The sequence below is a fragment of the Colobus angolensis genome, unplaced genomic scaffold (assembly GCF_000951035.1).
Source record: "Colobus angolensis palliatus isolate OR3802 unplaced genomic scaffold, Cang.pa_1.0 Scaffold121, whole genome shotgun sequence".
In the NCBI taxonomy this organism is placed as follows: Eukaryota; Metazoa; Chordata; class Mammalia; order Primates; family Cercopithecidae; genus Colobus; species Colobus angolensis.
Window position 1 is genome coordinate 6,536,156 of NW_012113253.1, and position 20,005 is coordinate 6,556,160.

The 20,005-nt window shown below is 41.4% G+C and overlaps 1 protein-coding gene across 2 annotated transcripts in view; it reads right to left on the minus strand.

Moving 5' to 3' along the window:
• Positions 1-19,208, minus strand: part of GRHL2 (grainyhead-like 2 (Drosophila)) — a 192,637-nt gene extending 173,429 nt beyond the window's left edge. The window contains exons 1-2 of one of the 2 annotated variants that reach the window (XM_011931471.1): positions 18,127-19,208; positions 17,924-18,011 (exon numbers count right to left, since the gene is read on the minus strand). In XM_011931471.1, coding sequence (XP_011786861.1) covers positions 17,924-17,943 — 20 coding nt within the window. In that variant the 5' untranslated portion in view covers positions 17,944-18,011; positions 18,127-19,208. Of the gene's footprint in view, positions 1-17,923 lie in introns of both variants that reach the window. The other variant, XM_011931464.1, reaches the window with a different exon arrangement.
• Between the last annotated feature and the right edge of the window lie 797 nt (positions 19,209-20,005).

The window sequence follows — 20,005 nt, forward strand, 5'->3', positions numbered from 1 at the left end:
GGCACGCACCACCACGCCTGGCTAATTTTTTGTATTTTTAGTAGAGACAGGGTTTCACCGTGTTGGCCAGGCTGGTCTCAAACTCCTGGCCTCAAGTAATCCGCCTGCCTCAGCCTCCCAAAGTACTGGGATTACAGGCGTGAGCCCAGCCGACAAATGAAAAATTCTAAAACCCTCAAATGCATGTGCATTTATATGTGGTACAATGCCTAGAAAAACATCTGGAAGAATATCCACAAAAATTGTAAAGTTCTATTAAAAGTGGTAAGAAAGAAGTATAAAAGGCAAGTTTATCTTTTTTCTCACTAAATTGATAGTTAATTGTGTAATAACTTTTTTTTTAGTATTTGTAAATTTTAAGCTAAGAAATTCTACTTATAGAAATTCATTCTAGGAAATGATCTAAAAATCTTTTTTGTCTTCGCTCACTGGTCCTTAATTCAGGAATATAAAAATCTTGAAAGATTTTATGCCTAAGGATTTTTATAGAATTATGACTTTATAATAGTGAAAACTCTAGCAACAACCTACATGTAATCTAAATGTAAGTCAACGATAATAAATCCACAGTATATAATGCTGACATTAAAATATTTACTGAAAAAGTCATAAAACTCATGGACAAATACTTATAGAGTTAGTTTGCAAAAAGTTAAAAATACAGCTAGGTGCAGTGGCTCATGCCTGTAATCCCACTACTTTGGGCAGCAGAGGTGGGCCAAACACTTGAGCCCAGGAGTTCGAGACCAGCCTGGGCAACATGGCAAAACCCCATCTTTACAAAAACTACGAAATTCAACTAGGCATGGTGGTGTGAGCCTGGGTTCCAGCTACAGCTACTCAGGAAGTTAAGGTGGGAAGATCGTCTGGGCCTGGGAGGCCAAGGCTGCAGTGAGCCGAAATCGCACCACTGCACTCCACTCTAGGCAACAGAGTGAGACCCTGTCTCAAAATAAATAAATAAATAAATATATGCAATATAATCAATTACTTACAGATTACCCTTCATTTACATAAGTACTTTAGAGGTTTTATGGAGGAGAACCATTATTTGTTGCTTGCAAGTGATTGACTTCCTAATCAAGCAATTCTTAAATTTACAGCTTCAAGAACATTTTAAAAAAAAAGTAGGAGAAAATATAGCTTGGATCACATGAAATCCTAGATAATCTAAGACTGTATTTAAAATAATGAGTTTAACCTTCTACTAGAATTAAGTATATTCTTCCCCTTAATCAGTAGCCAAACTAATTAAGCTGAATTTTTCTGTTCATGCCCTCTCTGCAAGATTTGTAGAGGAAAAATATATATATAAATTTTATATATGTATATATATTTTTATATATGTATTTTTATATGTATGCATATTTTATATATACACACACACATATATATATCTACAAGGTTAACTGTAAGAGGAAAATTGAAGAAAATAGCCTCAATAATTCACAGACTGGATAATGAGTTCCTGATTAATGCAGCTGGCTCTAATGCCATCAACACTTTTAAGACACATTCTTAATTGCCCTACATGTTTTAATGTTGTATCTCAGTTTAGAAAAGTACCAAATTACTTCCATAAATTGCCATTTTCCACAGATGTTACCTTTAACGTTATAAGCAACATGTACGTGACGGATGTTTTAACCCGCAGCTCTAGGAGAGGTTTCTAATGTAAAGTTTAGTTGTAGAGCCCTGGAGCCTTATCTTTGAAAAGTGACTTCATTTTAAATAGCCCTACTATTTAGATAAACAACCAAAGTGTTTCCTAACCACTAATAGGCCGAAAAAAAAGAAAAAAATACACCCACACACACACATACCAGAAAAGAAAAAAGAAAAAAAAAACAGGAAAAAAGAAAAGAAAAAAAAAAAAACAGGGAAGGGATGAAAGCCTGACCAAACCTGAGAAATGAAAAATAGTGGCAGACCTTTGAAATTGAAATAAAGCACAAAACTTGAAGACTCACACTATCTTGCCTCATTCTGGACCTGCCTCCACATTTCCCACAACTTAATTATTGAAGACTGGAAGGTAAATGTGCAATTGCTTTTTTTTCCTAAATTATGTTCTTTCTAATTACAGTCTTAAACCTTGACCTAACAGTCTGTCTCATCTTTGGGGTTTCCGCGTTTAGCTCGGTACTCAGCTTTGCGTCTGGCTACAGGCACTCAATAAATCACATAGTCAAATAGGCTTATGTGGTGGCCACTCATTTGTTGTCGTTTGGATGTATTCATCCTGAACTCACCCTTGACTGTGTTCCTTGAATTTGTGGTCATTGATCAGGGGACTTTAAATGCTGATCTGAGTCACTGCTTTCATTGGGAAAGGAATGAGGGCTGTGAATTAGGGATTGTTCTCAGACCCAGTGACGTACTGAGAGAAGAGATCATGGCTCCACACTCTGCTACCAAAGTGTTTTTTACTGACTGTAAATGCTCTACAGCTGAACTCTGTACAAAACCCTAAGCACTTTCAAGATCTCAAAATACTCTCTATATATTTAAAGCAAACAAAGATAAAGCTCTCCTGTGATCAAAAAAAGCCACCCGAGTAAATGGAAAGAAACGCAATTCAAAACAAGTTACCATTTTTAATTTACCAAATTGGCAAAGACTAAAGAGAGGATTATAATATGTATTGTTAGAGACGGAATGTGGAATCCTAATCTCAGATACACCATTGGTGGGAGTCGTTAATTAGGAGAAAACATCTGGATGGCAATTTGGAAATATGAACCAAATGTCTTCAAAAAGTGTGTACCTTTTGATTAGGAATTTCTATTCATTGGAATGTATTTCAAGGAAATAACTAAGAAGTGTGCAAAATTTAGTAATAAGGACAATCATTCAAGACCGGGCATGGTGGCTCCCGCCTGTAATCCAAGCACTTTGGGAGCCCAAGGCAGGGGGATCTCTTGAGACCAGGAGTTTGAGACCAGCCTGGTCAACATGGCAAAACCCCAATATTCCTGCTGAAAAATACAAAAATTAGCTGGGCATGGTGGCGCACATCTGTAATCCCAGCTATTCGAGAGACTAAGGCACAAAAATTGCTTGAACCCGGGGGCCAGAGGTTGCAGTGAGCTGAGACTGCACCATTGTACTCCAGCCTGACTGACAGAGTAAGACTCTGTCTCAAAAATAAAAAAGGATAATCATTCAAGTATTGACCTTAGTAGTAAAAAACAGGGAAAAATCTAAATATACAACAAAGAAGAAATGGTTACATTAATTTGGATATTTTTACCCAATGTAAAACTATTGGGCCATTAAAAATATTTATTGTCGTGGAAAGCTATCTGTAATAAGTATCAGTTTAAAAAATGAGTTACTAAACAGTACATAAATCACTGTCTTATCTTTTCATATATAGTGTAATTGTATATACATGCACAGAAAAGGGAGCAAAAATACAGATTTCAAAATGTTAACAGTATTAACATCTCTGAGTGGTAGAAAATTGTTATTTTCTGATACTTTTACATTTAAGTATAAATTAACTACCTCTTATAGAATCTTTTAAATAACACTAAAAAGAGGCTAAAATGAAAGAAAAAATTTAATGAGTAAAATCCATAAAGATTAATATCAAGCTTTCCATATGTGAAAGGAACGAAAGTACTCACACATGCATAAGACCAACATATTTGCCATTTAAAAGTTTAAACCTCTGAACATTTTTTAAACGTGAAATTAAAGTAACAAGTTGAAATGATAGCCACGATTTTAACAAGAGGGTTAATAGTTTTAGGTGCAAAAAGAGCTCTCACAAGTCAATGATAAAAATATGAGTATCTCAACTTATTTTTTAATAAATGAAAAATAAGAACAGGCCTCTGTTAATCCATAGGGTGCAACTGTACAGATGTTGGAAGGTACAACTTTGGGTAGACACCAGAGGGAAGCACAGCTGGATCTCAGCCCCAAAGTCCCCCTCAGCCAAGTTCCCTCTCCTCCAGAACGTAACACAATCATAGGTAGTAGCCAGGGTAAAAGCAAGAGCTTCACTAAAAAAGAAATACAAATTACAAAATAAAAATCTGAGAAAATGTTTAATCCCTTTAACTATCAAATTGCAATTTTTTTTTTTTTTTTTGCCTTGCAAATAAACAAAGTACAATTGTCATTTACTTGTGAGACAATGAGAAAAAGACACCCTTAAACACTGTTGGGAGAACACAAATTGTTAGAATCTTTCTAGGTGTCATTTTCAAATTATGCATCAATGACATAAAAATGTTTATGTCTTTTGTTCTTGTACTTCCAGAAGTCTATTCTACAGTAATAACCAGAGATAAAAACCTTTACATATAAACATGATTTATTATACTGAACATAAATATTAAAAATAGAAGATGATAGAGTTCACCTTTAAATGCCATGTAGGAGAATACTTAAGAGACTGGTAAAGTACCAATAGTATAGTATTAAGTGGAAAATGCAGAATGGCATGAATGATGTAAAAAACAGAATTATAATTTGCACACTCTTTGTAAAACCACGTTGATATACTATGCATGCACATATTAGAAACTGTAAGAAAAGACAAAATATTAACAGGGTGCTGGAATTATGAGTGACTTTTCTTCTACCCACTTTTTTCTATTTTCCAATTGTTCATCATGAGCACATATTATTTTCATAATCAGAAAAAGAAACGTCCCAGGAAATGCTTCTTTAAAAAGTAAACACATATGATGCAAAACTGTATCATAAAATAGTTGCAATAAAAGTTAGCCTGGGCAATAGCATTGAAAGCTAGGAGGCAGGTCATTCTGAAATGCTTCACAACAGCAATTTATGAAATAATTCATTAAATATACAGTACAATAAAAATCTCCCTATCAAAAAAGCATTATCAACTTCTTCCATACTTTAGAAATATTTGCTACAATGACAACAGCAAAATCTAGTTAGCCCTGAAAACTCTAAATAGCATGTTTAATTTTGTTCATCTTTCCAAGCATGCATGGGTGTGCTGCAGTGGAAAAGCTTGGAGCTTGTAATTCAATGTGTCCTGGGATTTGACCACATAGATATTTTATTGCTTAGGAAGGATTAAGAAGGCTAAAAAGCATAACAAGACTACTGCTGCCCTAGTTCAACTTCAAGATGCTAAAAGTGATAAATGACTTGTGTCCCAAATTTTGTGAACAAAATCATAATGCAAATTTGTGCTTTTTGTGTGGCTGAATATGATACAAAACATACCTTATAGAATGTTTGCTAAAACTAAAGATAAACACAAGATAAAAGGAGATTGTAGTCCTTCCCTCAAGTCTCCCACCAGCCCCTTAAGGATAGGTGCCTTTATTTAGACCTTTTTTTTGAGACAGTTTCACTCTTGTTGCCCAGGCTGGAGTGCAGCAGCATGATCTCGGCTCACTGCAATGTCGGCCTCCCAGGTTCAAACGACTCTCCTGACTCAGTCTCCCAAATAGCTTGGATCACAGGCATGAGCCACCACGCCCGGCTAATTTTGTATTTTTAATAGAGACAGGGTTTCTCATGTTGGTCAGGCTGGTCTCCAACTCCCAACCTCAGGTGATCCTCCCGCCTCGGCCTCCCAAAGTGCTGGGATTACAGCCATGAGCCACCACACCCGACCCATTTAGACTTTTAACATCCAAAGAAGATCACGATTTTTTGAAAATATTATAGTATTTGAGGTTTGAAGAATTTCTATACAATATGAAGAAAAGGATGGGGGAGGGTAGCACCAGTTGGGAGTGGGAGAGAGGGGGCAATTGCAAATTCACTTTTGAGCACACAACCAAAATGTATACCTACTAGTTCCTGTTTCACCCCCTCTGTGTTGATTCTGCAGCCGAAGATTGCTTTGGTTTTGCTCACATTCTACAAAAGTTCATTTCCACCTTTTTTGTTGTCGTATTTTTAGCCTCCTCTTTTTTGTTGTTTTTTTTTTCCTAATGCAATGTTGGCAACTTCAGTGACTCTGGGAGGCCAGTTTCCCCAGCAAGTTCCCATCAGGTACTTTTTGTTCCCTGCTGTGGATGCTTCTTGGATAGGTTGATAAGCAAATAAGTTCATGTTGGCGACAACACTTCCATTCAAGACGCCTGCAGTAAATCCTATGATGCAATCTCCTGCAGTTTAACTAACAGACCCAAGCTGGTCTGGCATGATCTATGCACCAGCTTGCAGAAGCAGTCAGATGAGTCACTGTGTGGCCCTCCGGGGAGAAGCAAGTCTATACTCTAAAAAATAAATAAATTTTTATTCTAGAAAATAAAATAAAATAAAAAACCCTCCACCTTGCCTAGAATTACCTTTTGTTTTTAAGGCTCCCCCGTCCAGGCTCCCCCTGTCCCTCCAAAAGAGCTCAAAACTGGGCTCAACACCAAGTCTCTCCCATGAACATTCAGGCGGGGTCTGAGGTGATGTGGCCGGCAGGTTTGTCTCAGGAGAGTTTGCTTCAAGTGAAACTACGTAGGCACATGCAGCCCACTGAGTGGAACAAACTGAGTTTCTTTCATTCTTAGTCATTCCTCAGTCTCAAATTATACACATGTTGGAAACTCCTACACCTACTTGTGCTATTTTGAAAAATAATTGGATTTAATAATTGAAAACCCATATGCAAATCTAAAAGGACAAGGTTGTGGAGACACAGATAAGGAATCTACAGGTCACTGAGGAATAGCGCAGAACCGACAGGCAGCATGCCAGCGTGAAGGGCAGCATGGCATTCCTGGGACAGAGAGGAGAGGCCAGGGACTTCTGCAGGGGATCGGGTCAATTCTACCTGCAACAAGCAAGTAGCAAGCAGGCTTTTCCGTTTTATTTAGAGATGTGGGCATCATTTTCAAGTGTCTCCACTTGATAACTATTTTTATACATAACCTTTAACTTTTTAAAATAAATACATCATAAATACATAAATGCATAAATAAAATTTATCCTTAATTACAAAAGCAGTGCAAGCTCACATCAGCACAGAATGAAAACACAGAGAAACAATAACAGACAAAAAAGTACCTTTATTTTATCCTTAAGAGAGCAAACCACTGTTACCTTTCTGTGTTTTTTTCTGAATTCTTTATTCTTCATCTTTTTATGCCTATAAACATTCTGATATAATACATCATGAACATTTATCTTATCATTAAGGATTTTTTCATTAATGTGATTTATAATGCTTGCATATTGTCCCAGCATCTCACTAAACCATTTACTAAACCAACTCTTTATAGCCAGGCTTTTAGGGTTATTCTGATTTTTTTGCTTTTAAAAATCATGTGGTACTTTATGTCTTTGGTTATGCCTTTAAGACAAATTCCTGAAACTGGAATTTAGTTGTCAATGGGTAGACCCATTTCAACCGGTTTTGCAAAACTGCCTTCCAGAAAGTTTGTGATAATTTATAATTCTCCAAAAATATTTTTTACCTGAACCCAGTTTTGTTCATTTTAGCCACTTTGACAGGGAAACTTAGAATATCTCTGTTAGATAATCTGTATTTTTCTTATCACTAATACAGCTTAGAGCTAATATTATTTTCTGTCTTTATTAGCCACTTATACAGCTTTTACTAATTGTCTACTCATGCTCTTTGACCACTTTTCTATTGAGGTAGTTGTCCTTTTTTAAATTATTTTCCAAAATATGTAAGATATACATATTCTTAAAAGTATACCCCAGGACTCCAGAGCAACTTAAAACTCCTACTCTGCAGAGGAAACATAAATGTCCTGAGACCTAATCAAAATTCCCTCCAACATGAGAGCCTTTCAGGGGCAACTGACTTCAGAGACTTTTAAATTCTATAACACAGTAGGATACCAGAGGAGATTTTATTCCTGTCCTAAATGAATGATCATTGTGCGCTCTGAAGTGAAATAATACATTACCTTATCCTTGAAGTGAAACTGCAGCTGCTATTCTTATCCTTATATTATTTGAAATCTCTTCTGAACATTTACTAAATTACTTGCTTGGCAACATTTTTTGACAGTGGGTGTCTGTGAATTACGTTTTATTGAAAGGAGTAATAAGGAAAGGGAGAAGGGGGAGAAAGAAAAAAAGGAAGGGGAATGGGAAGGAGAAAAGGAGGAGGAGAAGAAAGAGGATGAGGAAAAGGAGAAGGAGGAAGAGGAGAAAGAATAGGAGAAGGAAAAGGAGAAGGAGGAAGAGGAGAAAGAATAGGAGAAGGAAGAGGAGAAGGAGGAGGAAGAGGTCATCCCTTTCACCTATTTAAGGTTTTCAGCTTACTAAATTTTAGTCAATGTTCCATTCATTCTGATATTGCCTCACTCTCGCTCCATGAGCCTGCGAGAATGAACCACTTCCTGGGCTGTCTCTGGGAAGAAGTTCTCAGTGTCCCTGCTCGCCCATTTTGTCTGATTTTCTTGTGCCACTTTTCTACCAGCCCAGTAAGGCTGTACAGGAGTCCTCTAGTTAAACCATTGATTTCACCGCCTCGCTGCCCTTCTGAATTCCATGTGATCCTCCGAATTCCTCCTGCCTTCCAAAAGTCTGTTTGTCATCTGAATCAGACCACCACTGATTTTGGTAAAGGAGGTGAGGGGGCTTGGGAGCAGAAGCAGGTCCCACTGTGCCTCTAACCTCCTGTCTTGCTAATGTTCATGGCCCCCGCTGTGAGCCACCACCAGCCCAGACCCCTCTGGAGGGAGAAAATGAGACACAGAATATTGGAGCAGATAATTATTCTCAGAGATCATTTAGTTCAACTCCATTTTACAGATGAAAAATAATGAAAGAAAAATCCTCTGATCTTATGTTAATTATCTTATTGGCAATGCAGGAAAGAGGCAAAATCTACCTTTGTTCCTTGTTTCTTTGAAAAGTTAGATCCAAGAAGTACAGAAGGCAGTTATTTTATGGGGCTCACTGAACTGAGAACAAAAAACAATGATTTGGGGTGAGTGTGGGAAGAAAAGTCCATTTTAACTCCCAGTAATGATATCAGAATTTTAACCAGGTATTTCACAGACTCATGTTCATGGTTTAAGAAGTAAACATGCAGTGCTTATCCTGCTCTCAATCTTCCAAAAAAAAAAAAAAAAGCATGTTTTTTCAAACTAATCAAAACTCCAAATTTTCAATTTTTACTTAGAATCCCAAAATGAAATACAGAAGAAAAAATGTAAGATGCTTTTCTCCTCAAACCAGGCTTTTAGATCAAAATCCTATACCTGCTCCCTCACATGCCCTAAGATGCATTTGGATGATCCCTAAGGCTCTTTCTAGCTCTAGGATTCTAGATTGCAAATTAAAACCAAAACCAATTATCTAGGAGGCCAAACAGCCACATGCTGTCGCACCCTAGGCCCCGGCAGCAGCCCCTGCCAGCCACTCACACACCACTGAGAAAACATTGGCAACTTAACAGTAGTTAAGCAGTTTCTTCCCGCTCTCTCTCGTCCTTTCCTTTCCCCATGCCTCTCTCCTTCACTTCAACCTTTCCTTGTCTCCTAAAACCCTGACCTAAATTCATGGGCCTTAAAAAAGAAGCGACTCTGGCTCTCAGGGTTAGTTATATTTGTATATTCAGAGTTCAGATGAAAGGCTGGCGCCAAAATAAAGAGAAGCCACAAGCAATTCTTGCTTTCCGTTTCTGTTCCGGAGGGTATCTGCATTCACACTTGTAAAGGAAGCATTTCCTTAGGAGTAAAAGTGAAGTGCTCCCCACAAAGTTCATTGCCATGTTCATTACAAAGTAAAATAAGGCACTTCATCTACCACAGGCATTGATTGCTTTCCACTGAATGCCCATTCAAATGCATGAACAACCTTCAGAACCCTGACTTATTTTCAAAATATACATTGAAATCCCGTGAAATGCACCAGCTTTTCTAGCACTTCCTATAAGAATTTTTAAAATGTGTTATTTGATTAGTATTGTATGTGGCAAATCAAAAGGTGCTCTTTTTACAAATAATATTATTACTGCTCACCAAAACTCATGAAGCTGAATCATTTCTCTTTTCCCAGTATAACCAGGGATGGAAGGCAGAGATCCCCAAAGGAATGGCTTTCTTACTTCTATCCCACTTAACCCATTATAATCCAGTACTTTTTTTTTTAACCATTTACCATTAAGAAACTTACGGCATAAAACACACTTTCAGTCGGCCACGGTGGCTCACGCCTGTAATCCTAACACTTTGGGAGGCCAAGACGAATGGATCACCTGAGGTCAGGAGTTCGAGACAAGACTGGCCAAAATGGCAAAACTCTGTCTCTACTGAAAAAACAAAAAAAGTAGCCAGGCATAGTGGCACACGCCTATAGTCCCAGTTACTCAGGAGGCTGAGGTAGGAGAATTGCTTGAACCCAGGAGGCGGAGGTTGCAGTGAGCCGAGATCATGCCATCATACTCCAGCCTGGGCGACAAGAGCAAAACTCCATCTCAAAAAAAAAAAAAAAAAATACACTTTCGTTATTACCTATTATAATCCAGTACCTTTTACCATTTACCATTATAAGAAACTTACAACATAAAATGTACTCTCCTGGTAATGGAAAAATAAACAAAACTGATCTGAAGAGCCTGGATTCATCCAAAGGAAGAAAATATGCAGGCAGATAGATGGTAGGATGAATCTGAAATTTGGAGGCCTAAATTTGAAGACCAGTGAAGCTGTCTGAGGGACTCCCAGGTACATGTTGTTACTAAGCAACCCACCAGTCCTCCTGGGCCAAAGCAAAAATTCCTATCCAGCCTGTTGCTGCTCATTAAGGAATTTTCCCTGGAGAAGTCTGCCAAACCAATCACTGCCCTCTTTCAGGTTAGGCCTAGTTTTTGTTCTTTGTTTGTTTTTGTTTTTTGTTTGTTTGGTTGGTTGGTTTTTTTTTTTTTTGAAAGAGTCTCACTCTGTTGCCCAGGCTGGAATGCAGTGGCATGATCTTGGTTCACTGCAACCTCCACCTCCTGGGTTCAAGCGATTCTCCTGCCTCAGCCTCCCAAGTAGCTGGGACTACAGGTGCGTGCCACCATGCCTGGATAATTTTCATGTTATTACTAAAGACAGGGTTTCACCATATTGGCCAGGCTGGTATCGAACTCCTGACCTCATGATCTGCCTGTCTCGGCCTCCCAAACTGCTGGGATTACAGGCTTGAGCCACCTCGCCTGGCCAGGCCTAGTTTTTACAATTGAACAAGAGTCAATGAAAACGTCTTGAAAAGGAAAAGAGTATCAGTACCCTAGTGAATGCCAGGGATCATGAGTGAGAACTCTAATTAACTTAGGGTAAGGCTTTTCTTATACTAAAAATAACTTCAAATTTTTCCAAGGTTAAACCTAGTTGACATGATCTTACCTCTTGGCCCAGGTAACAAGGATGGGCTGCTGATGCTGTAAATACTGAAAGAATGCAGCAAAGTTCACTAACTATAGCAGCACCTAAAATCAGACTCACATTTACCTCTATGTGCAGAAGCTGTGCAGCTGTCAGTTCTCATCAAGTAATATGGGAGGAAAAAAGAAACAGGAAAGTGACATTAGGGAGACAAACCAAGGAAGGAAAGAAGGGAAGGAGGAGGGAACAAGAAGAAAATGTTGGTTTAAATGAGGGAGGAAGTAAGGAAGGGGAAAAATACTATGTAACCATTGTTAATTTTTTAACCAGAAATATATGGCTATAGTTAGACCAAAGTCATAAAGAGGAACTGAGGCAGTTGCCTGAATTATCTAAGACTTTTTAAAAAGTAAATTTAACAACCTAACATCCAAAAAGTCTTATTTGGATTTGCTATACATTTCAAACAAACCCTTCTTGAGGTGATTGGGTACTGTTAATGTTGTTTAAATGCTTCTATTTATGTTTGATTTATCCAACTACTTTTCTAAATTCTCGTTTTACTTTCCTGAGCCTAGCAGAAATTGCTAGGCATAGCTTTTCATTGATCGCTCTAATACTCACTCCTGGTCTCCCTTAAGTCAGGTGGCACTGGGACCATTTGAATGGCCTGGACTTTGCAGTCAGTTTAAAACAGACCCTCACTGTAGGCCAACAGAAGATCTAGTACCATCTTATCAGAGTAATACTTTAAGCTACCATGAGCCTTAGAAATGAAACTGCAATCATCATCCTATCAAATCATTTCACCAGGGACCAACATCAAACTAGAGCTCTTTACCTTTGACTTTGTGCTACAAAATAGAATCTGAATTCAGTGAAACAACAGTCCTCAAAAAAGTGAATACCAAGCATGGTGGCTCATGCCTGTAATCCCAGCACTTTGGGAGGCTAAGGTGGGTGGATCACTTGAGATCAGGAGTTTGAGACCAGCCTGGACAACATGATGAAACCCCATCTCTACTAAAAATACAAAAAATTAGCCAAGCGTGGTGGCACACACCTGTAATCCCAGCTTCTGGGGAGGCTGAGGAAGGAGAATCTCTTGAACCTAGGAGGTGGAGGTTGCAGTGAGCCAAGATTGTGCCACTGCACTCCAGCCTGAGCAACACAGCAAGACTCTGTCTTAAATAAATAAATAAATACATACATACATAAATACATAAATAAATAAATATTGAACATCAGCTCACACATGAGTGGGATTCAGCCAGAAACCCGAGCTAGACCTTTGGCAAGCCTAGCAGAGGCCCATGTGGGTGACATCACTTCAAATCAGTTCTTTTGCAGCTCTGGAAACATATTCCCCTTCAAAAAAGACCCCTTTCTTCCAGAAGCGGCAGTTCAACAAAACAATGAAAATAAACATCTAGAGCAGGCCTAAGAAGTCTTATATCCACGTTAAAATCATATCTGAAGCTGCTCATCCAAGGTAGCATAAAGTAAACTAAAAGTCCACAGGTTTCTTTCATTTACACACAGGATATGCACCTGAAAAGTTGCATATAAATTGCATCTATTATGTAAACTAGCATTAAGTTTCATTTGAAGCAGTGTTGTCCTATTTAAGGCAATTATAATGCCTGGAACATTGTTTAGATGCAGATTCCCTGTGCTTTCTCCTGGAGAATCTAATTCAACACTGCTGGGTTGGGACCCAGGGTGCCTCAGATGGTATATTATATGTTTTAAACTCAGGTGAGTTTTAGATGCAATGATTTTAGAAATTCCTGTGGAGATTCCTATTTTTAAGCATGTGCGTCATCTTCAACTTGTTTTTCAGTCAGGTTAACTTTGCCTGTATGTCAGTTTACTTCATTGAAGATGGGAAACTCACTAAAGCACATGCTATGCAGTGTTCCTCCAGACACAGTGGACAAGTTCATGTTTTCTGATGGATACAGTTTACAGAAACTGAACAAGAGCAAGAGGAAGGCAGCAAGGGCAAATTTTACCTTGCACAAGCCTAATGTTAAGGAGTGGAGATGGTAGCTGAAGGTAGGTTACGCTACAAGTTTTAGGGAGGTGGGCGTATCTGAGCAAACACTATCTGCACTTTGTCTCCTTTAGTTTGAATCCCCAGGGATCCTCCAGAGTGTGTGCATTTATTCATCTCTGAATTAAGGAGTGTACAAGATTTAATCCGTTGTAGGGAACAGAACTGTGGACCCCTCACCATTAAACTGGTGATACTCAGGGAAAGAAACAAGACTGATGAGTGTTAGCTGGTTCATCATTTACTCATTGGGTATTACTATCTCTTGATTACCAAGACCACTTACAAGAACAATTTTGACCATTTTGAGTATGCAACTGTCCAGATTAATACATAGAGAACTGATCATGTTAATTTATTTGATAGTGCCATTATCTCTGACTCTGATTCACCCACACAGAGCTCCTTTCTGGTCCTAGACCATGCTAACCACACTGTCACCCCAGTGCCCTTGCAATTGCTCTTCCACCTGCCTGTAACAGTCTTACCCCAGGTTTCTCAGGGCTTGATGCCTCACTTCACTCAGGCCTCCACTCAAAGCTCACCTCATTGGAGAAGCTGACCATGATCACCCTATACAAAAGACCTCCCCCATTATTCTCAGTCCTTCCAGCCAGTTTTGCTTTCCTTCATAGCACTTATCATCTAATTAATGTTTACTTTTTTGTTGATTTACTGTCAACAAGTCTGCCCCTTCCAGCCCCGCTGCGCCCCCCTCCCCCCAACCCCCAGACACCGCCCCGCCCCCCACATACACACACACACACACACACACACACACACACACACACACACAAAGTACCATGCAGGCAGGGACTAGGTTCTATTCACCAGTGAATCTCAATGCCAAGTATATAGTGGCATTCAAGGCATACTCATTCCAACAGGGAAAGGGTATATGTATTGGTTTGAAAAAGATATGATAAATTCTTGACGTTTCTAACCTTAAAAGATATTTTGCATAGCCAAATGTAAACAAGCATATGCATTTATAAAACTAAAGACTAGAGAGTTTAATTAAAATGTAGAGTCACCCCATTACTTGAAAGGTTATCCACATGAGATACTTACACCTTCAGCCATTTTCTGAATAATAGCAGGACTCCTTAACAAAAAACACACAAAATGACTAAACTTATCATAGGCAAAAATGCGATGAGTAGGGAGAGGCAGTATTTATTATGACCTGTATTGTTTTTATTTTTGTTTTTTGAGATGGAGTCTTGCACTGTCACCCAGACTGGAGTGCAGTGGCACAATCTCAGCTCACTGCAACTTCCACCTCCCAGGTTCAAGGGATTCTCCTGCCTCAGCTTCCCAAGTAGCTGAGATTACAGGTGCCCACCACTACACCGGGTTAATTTTTTGTATTTTTAGTAGAGACAGGGTTTCACTATGTTGATCTGGCTGGTCTTGAACTCCTGACCTCGTGATCCACCCCTCGGCCTGCCAAAGTGCTGGGATTACAGGCGTGAGCCACAGCGCCCAGCCCCTGTACTGTATTTTTAAAAACTTTTTTGTAACTGTTGTATTTTTTGTAACTATTAGGCATTGTGTTTATTAAAAGTATGTCTGTCCAGGTGTTGCTTTCCACTACAGTTTAAGCCCCCTGAGAACAGGGCTCATCTTACCCATCTTCGCATGCCTCTATTATGCCTATCTGAATGTGTTACGAATAGTAGGTAACCAGAAAATACACTTACCTAATGAAAAACACCTGTGAGTATCAAATCACATAGGACCTATATGTTCTCTGAATATATTTTATACATTTTGGCAGTAAAATAATAAGAGTTTCTTAATTTAGCATTGTTTCGCTTGTACACATGCTTGCTGACAAAGATCTTAAATCTTCATAAAATTTAGATGGAGTAGAGAATTTTAAAATATGTACAAAGACAAAATGTCCTAAAAATACTGTTTTAATTGGCGATAGCATCAACACTGCAGAACATCAAAAGCAGAACGTTTCAATCTGAAACGTCCACACCATAAAAAAGATCATGCTACTTCAGTCCAGACTTGTTAACCAGAAATATCATCCTGTGCAATCCCAAAGATTGCCTAAATCTCAATGGGATTATGAAAGAATATCCAGTGTGTGTTCGTTCATGTTATTTCCAGAAACTACAGACAGGCCTGGTAAGGCGGATTTTCAACGAGGCTTACGAAGCCTCTCACTTGCTCAGGAAGGAAGCCCCATGGTGTGCCCAGGGGCCCGTTTCCTTACAGTCCCCACCGCATCTCACACACATAGTTGCATAAGCTTCAGACCCACCCCTACCAGGGCTCCCTTAGAATATTAATATTAAGAAAACTGGGCTAGAATTCGCAGAAATGATCCAGAAGTCATGTATTGACTTAAAGCATTTTCAACAGCCCCATGAGAGAGAAACAAACCAGGTCGAATTGTCTCTTTGCACCATTGTAACCATTACTTTTCCCAGGATACAAAATTTCGTGTTGGAAACCACGACTAGATAAAAGCAACGTTCATTAAATGTAAGCAGACTTAATCCCAGATACTTATCACCCATAAAAACTAGGTGATGTGTGTGGTGAAACCAGATTGCGGGTGCTCAGTACTTATTTCTGGTGGTAAACACATTGTTCTTATTGCTGCTAAGTATAACTGGTGAAAATAAAGACCGACCCGTTTTCATTCAGAATTCGAGTCCTGTTGTATCACAAAACTAAGCAAACTAAACGTTAATTGCGCAATTAATTAAACTAGATTTGCAATCATCTTTGACGCATGCAAGGATCAAAACAAACCCCAAAAACTTGCTGTCGCCTCGGGATTTGGCTACTGAAAATTTCAAACTCGAGTCCTGTTTCCTTAAAGACTAGAAAGATTTGGGGAAGAGCTGGGGGTGTTCTCAGACGACCACACACTCTCCTCTTCCTACCCTGCCTCAGACCCTCTCCCGTGTTGGTAACGCTAGTTCTTCCCCTCCGGTACGCTGTACTCGGTTAATTCCTCATCGGTGGCTAACGGGGTACAATTATCTGGCAGTTTTTTGCCTTTTAAGTATGACAGCGCATTTTCTTAGGTTCGCCTAACCTACCAAGCGGCTTTATGTTGAAGCTAGTCCTTCCCCTCCACCCCTGAACAGGTCCGCTGGGCCTTCCCACTCCTCCCTCGTGGTCCCTCAACTTGGGACGGGTCCCCACCACTTCTCCATGACAGGCCCAGCGGTCCACGGCCTTGGGGCACCGGCCCTCTCCGGCGACACGCCTTCAGGAAGGTCCCCTCGGGGTGGCCGCAACGCCACGGCAAAGTTACCGGGGAAAGCAAAAGGGCGGCCCCGTGCACTTCCATTAGGACGCAGCCAGTTCCCAGGCCCGGACGCGCCCGAGAGGAGGGGGAAGGGAGTGTCCCCGCCGAATCCCGAGAAAGGCCGCGGGACCCACCTCCGGCTCCCTCCCGCGCCCGCCCTGGCCCCACCTCCCCCGGTTCGCACAAAGCCTTGCGAGGGCGGGGGCCGGCCCGCGGGGACGCAGTCAGGACGCGGCCGGACCGGGCCCGGTGACCCGCGGGCGACTCCGGCCGCGCAGGCTGTGGCTCGCCGGCGCGTCTGGAGTGCCTGTCCGGGACGGGAAGGACGCGAGCCCAGCGTTCCCGCCTCCCCGAGCCCCTGGCCTTGACGACGAGAGCACCCCGAGAAGGCCCGGCGCGCCCCACGCAGTCCCGCCTGCGGCGTCCGAGTTGGCGGCCAACTGCGTGGAGGGCCGCGAGCTCCAGGGGCGTGCAGACGCCGTCCGGGCGCGGGTGAATCGCTCAGCAGCAGGCGCCCCTTGGCGCCCCGCCGAGGCCCTAACTCGAGGCTTCACATGAGTTCCCCCAGTTTGCGAACCGTCCTTTCCCCCGGGCACCTGAGGAAGGTGGCCAAACAATGAGGGGCGGACCCGAGGGAGGGAGGCGGGGGAGGTGAGGAAGGAGGCGGGATGTCGAGGGAGTGGGGGACGGCGCCGGCCGCCCCCGCGCCCCCCGGCCTCCCAGCGCCTGGCCTCCCTTCGGGGCCACGGGCGGGCGCGCACTCACGCCCACCCTCCTGCCCGGTGCGAGAAGATGGCCGTTTCTGCCTCAGTATAAAAGCTCTTTGTTGCGGTCACACAAAAGCGGCCAAGCCCCACTTTTCCAGTAGGCCCTTTGGACAAATTGAAGGAACTCAGCTGAACTTCCAAATGGCCCCAAACGCCAGATCGGTGGGAGCAGCTAAAGCAGAGGGGGAAGAGCAGGCCTCCCGCGCCCATCTACCAAAACCTCTGACAATATCCAAGTATTCATCCGGGAGCGGGAGCTGAGACCATTCCTAAGGGAGGAAGGAAAAGGAAAACCCACTTTTACTATCAAGGCCCAAAGGGGATATTAAACATTCACATTGTTGTAGGGTTTCTCCTCTTAATCAGGGTAGAAACATAATGCGGAAAAGTCTGGATCCACCAAAAAGAAAAAGAAAAAAGAAAGAAAAATACCAACAATAGCAACTTAAAAAAAAACAAAAACATAACAAACCAGTTGCCATCAGCCCAAAGTGGTAGTAGCAGCAGCCGGCGCGTGTGATCCACTTACTTGTCCGACTCTTGTGACATGTTTGATCCAATGAACTTGCTCCCCTTTTCCTGGAGCCTCAGCCTCTGGTGAAACTGGACTTTCAAGTCTGTGCAGGTGAAGGTGTGTGAGAGCGCCCGAGATGGCAGAACAAGAGCTACAGGTAATTCTGCTTTTCCGTCCCCCCTCACCACTCTCGCTCGCTAGCCCGCTCGCGCCCTCACCTAGCCGGAAAGGTGGGATAAGGGGGGGCCCCTCACATGGGGCCCGAGCTCGGAGGCGGCCGGGCGGCGCGGAGTCCTCCTGGATCGTGGCAATGGGCAGACACAGAGCAGAAAGTGGCGGACTTGGGCGGCCACAGGTAACTTTCTCGCAAGGAGCTGAATTCTTTCACTAAAGGGTACAAGCCCGAGGGACGAGCTGCGCGATGATTGGCTGGGGAGCTCCCTCAGGTGAGCTGCCATTGGCAGAGGCGCACTCAGGTAAGGCCCTTCTCCAAGTGAAGGTAACTCACTCCGAAGTTTACCTGAGTGGAGCGGCGGCATGCTTGCAGCTCGGCGGCAGCCTGTGAGAGCTGAGGGTCAGTTCTTCGAGTAGACCTCAAGCTGCGTTTTCCTCCTTCTCCAAGGCAGGGATGGGAAGGTCGGGGGTACTGGTTGAAGCGAAGAAAGGGGTTGGGGGAATGCAACACCTGCAAACACTAGGAATTATGGGTCGAGCGGAAGAACTAATGAGAGCCTAGCTCAGGTATCCCAAGTCAACCAGAATCAAATGCGCAGTACGCCACAAGGCATTTAATGCCCACAGTAACAGGGCTGTTTGATAGTGGCAGAAGAAGACGGGACTAAAGTCACTTTGTGCTGAGAGGGGGAAAGAAGCACAAAGTTTGGTCTGTTGCGTAATTGAATTTTTAACATTCTTATCCACAACAAACACTTTTCGTGTCCTGCTGTGTAAAAGACGTCAGATATATTACAGATTTTCAAGCAGGTGAGCATCCTTTTACGAGCTGGGCAGGTGGGGAGTGGCGTGGTTTTGATGGAGTGAGGAGATTTGGTTGAATGGACACTAAGATGGCCAGGCGCACCTCTTCGATCTCAACTCTGCAGCCTGGGATTCCAGAGCTGCAAACAACCACTGAATTCGTTCTGTAAACCTGTTGTCATTTGACGTTTCCAGGCAGGCATCAACATTTACACTGTAATTCAATAGACGCTACTACTACAAAGGTGCTTTATTCTTCCAGCCTAATATGGTTGCTACGGAAACACTGCAGGATGAAACTGATTTTTTGTGTGGTAATGTTTCTCCTGGTTGGGAACAACGCAAATTAGCAGAGGTGTAATTTATAACCGCCGCTACCAAAGAGTGAAGTGTTTGTGGAAGTTCTGACTGGGATCTAGCTCGTACATATGGATTGTGGAAATAAAGGAGGACGTGGAAAGCTTACCATATTTTATTTCAAGTTAATACTAAAGCTGCCAGACTTCATACAACTTTTCTTTTAATCTTTATGGATCACATATTTTCTGAAAATTACACGATAAAACAAGGTTTGGTTTGTTTCATGCGTCCATTTTCAACAAATAAATTTCAAAATTGTATTTTTTAAAAACAATATAAACACACACTTTAAAAACTAATATATTTTCAGACAATGCAGGTACTATTTTAATATAATATTTTAAGATAATGCAATACCTATCATGCTCCTCTCCTTTTTAGAGGCAGCCACATTCCAATTTTATCTGTCTCTTCTGTCATTCAGCTCTCTATTTCTAAATAATTTATACTGCCATCTCTTGATTTGCCAATAGATGTTGTGCTCTGACTACCTGTTGCTTCAGATTAGGATTTAGCTCTTTTATGCCAAGCAACTTCTCCTTCCAACACAGCACTTTCACAGTTTAGGAGCTAAGTGACTATGCCAATAGCAATGACAACAGAGCCAATAGTGTACTATTATTGTTTTCTTTCTTATAAAACCTTGTATCTATTTACTTAATTTATTATGCACCTATCCTGATATTTTTCTACAACTGATCAAATGACTGTCATGTTTATTTTCCAAATGATCAATCAATCAATTCCAATTTTCCCCTG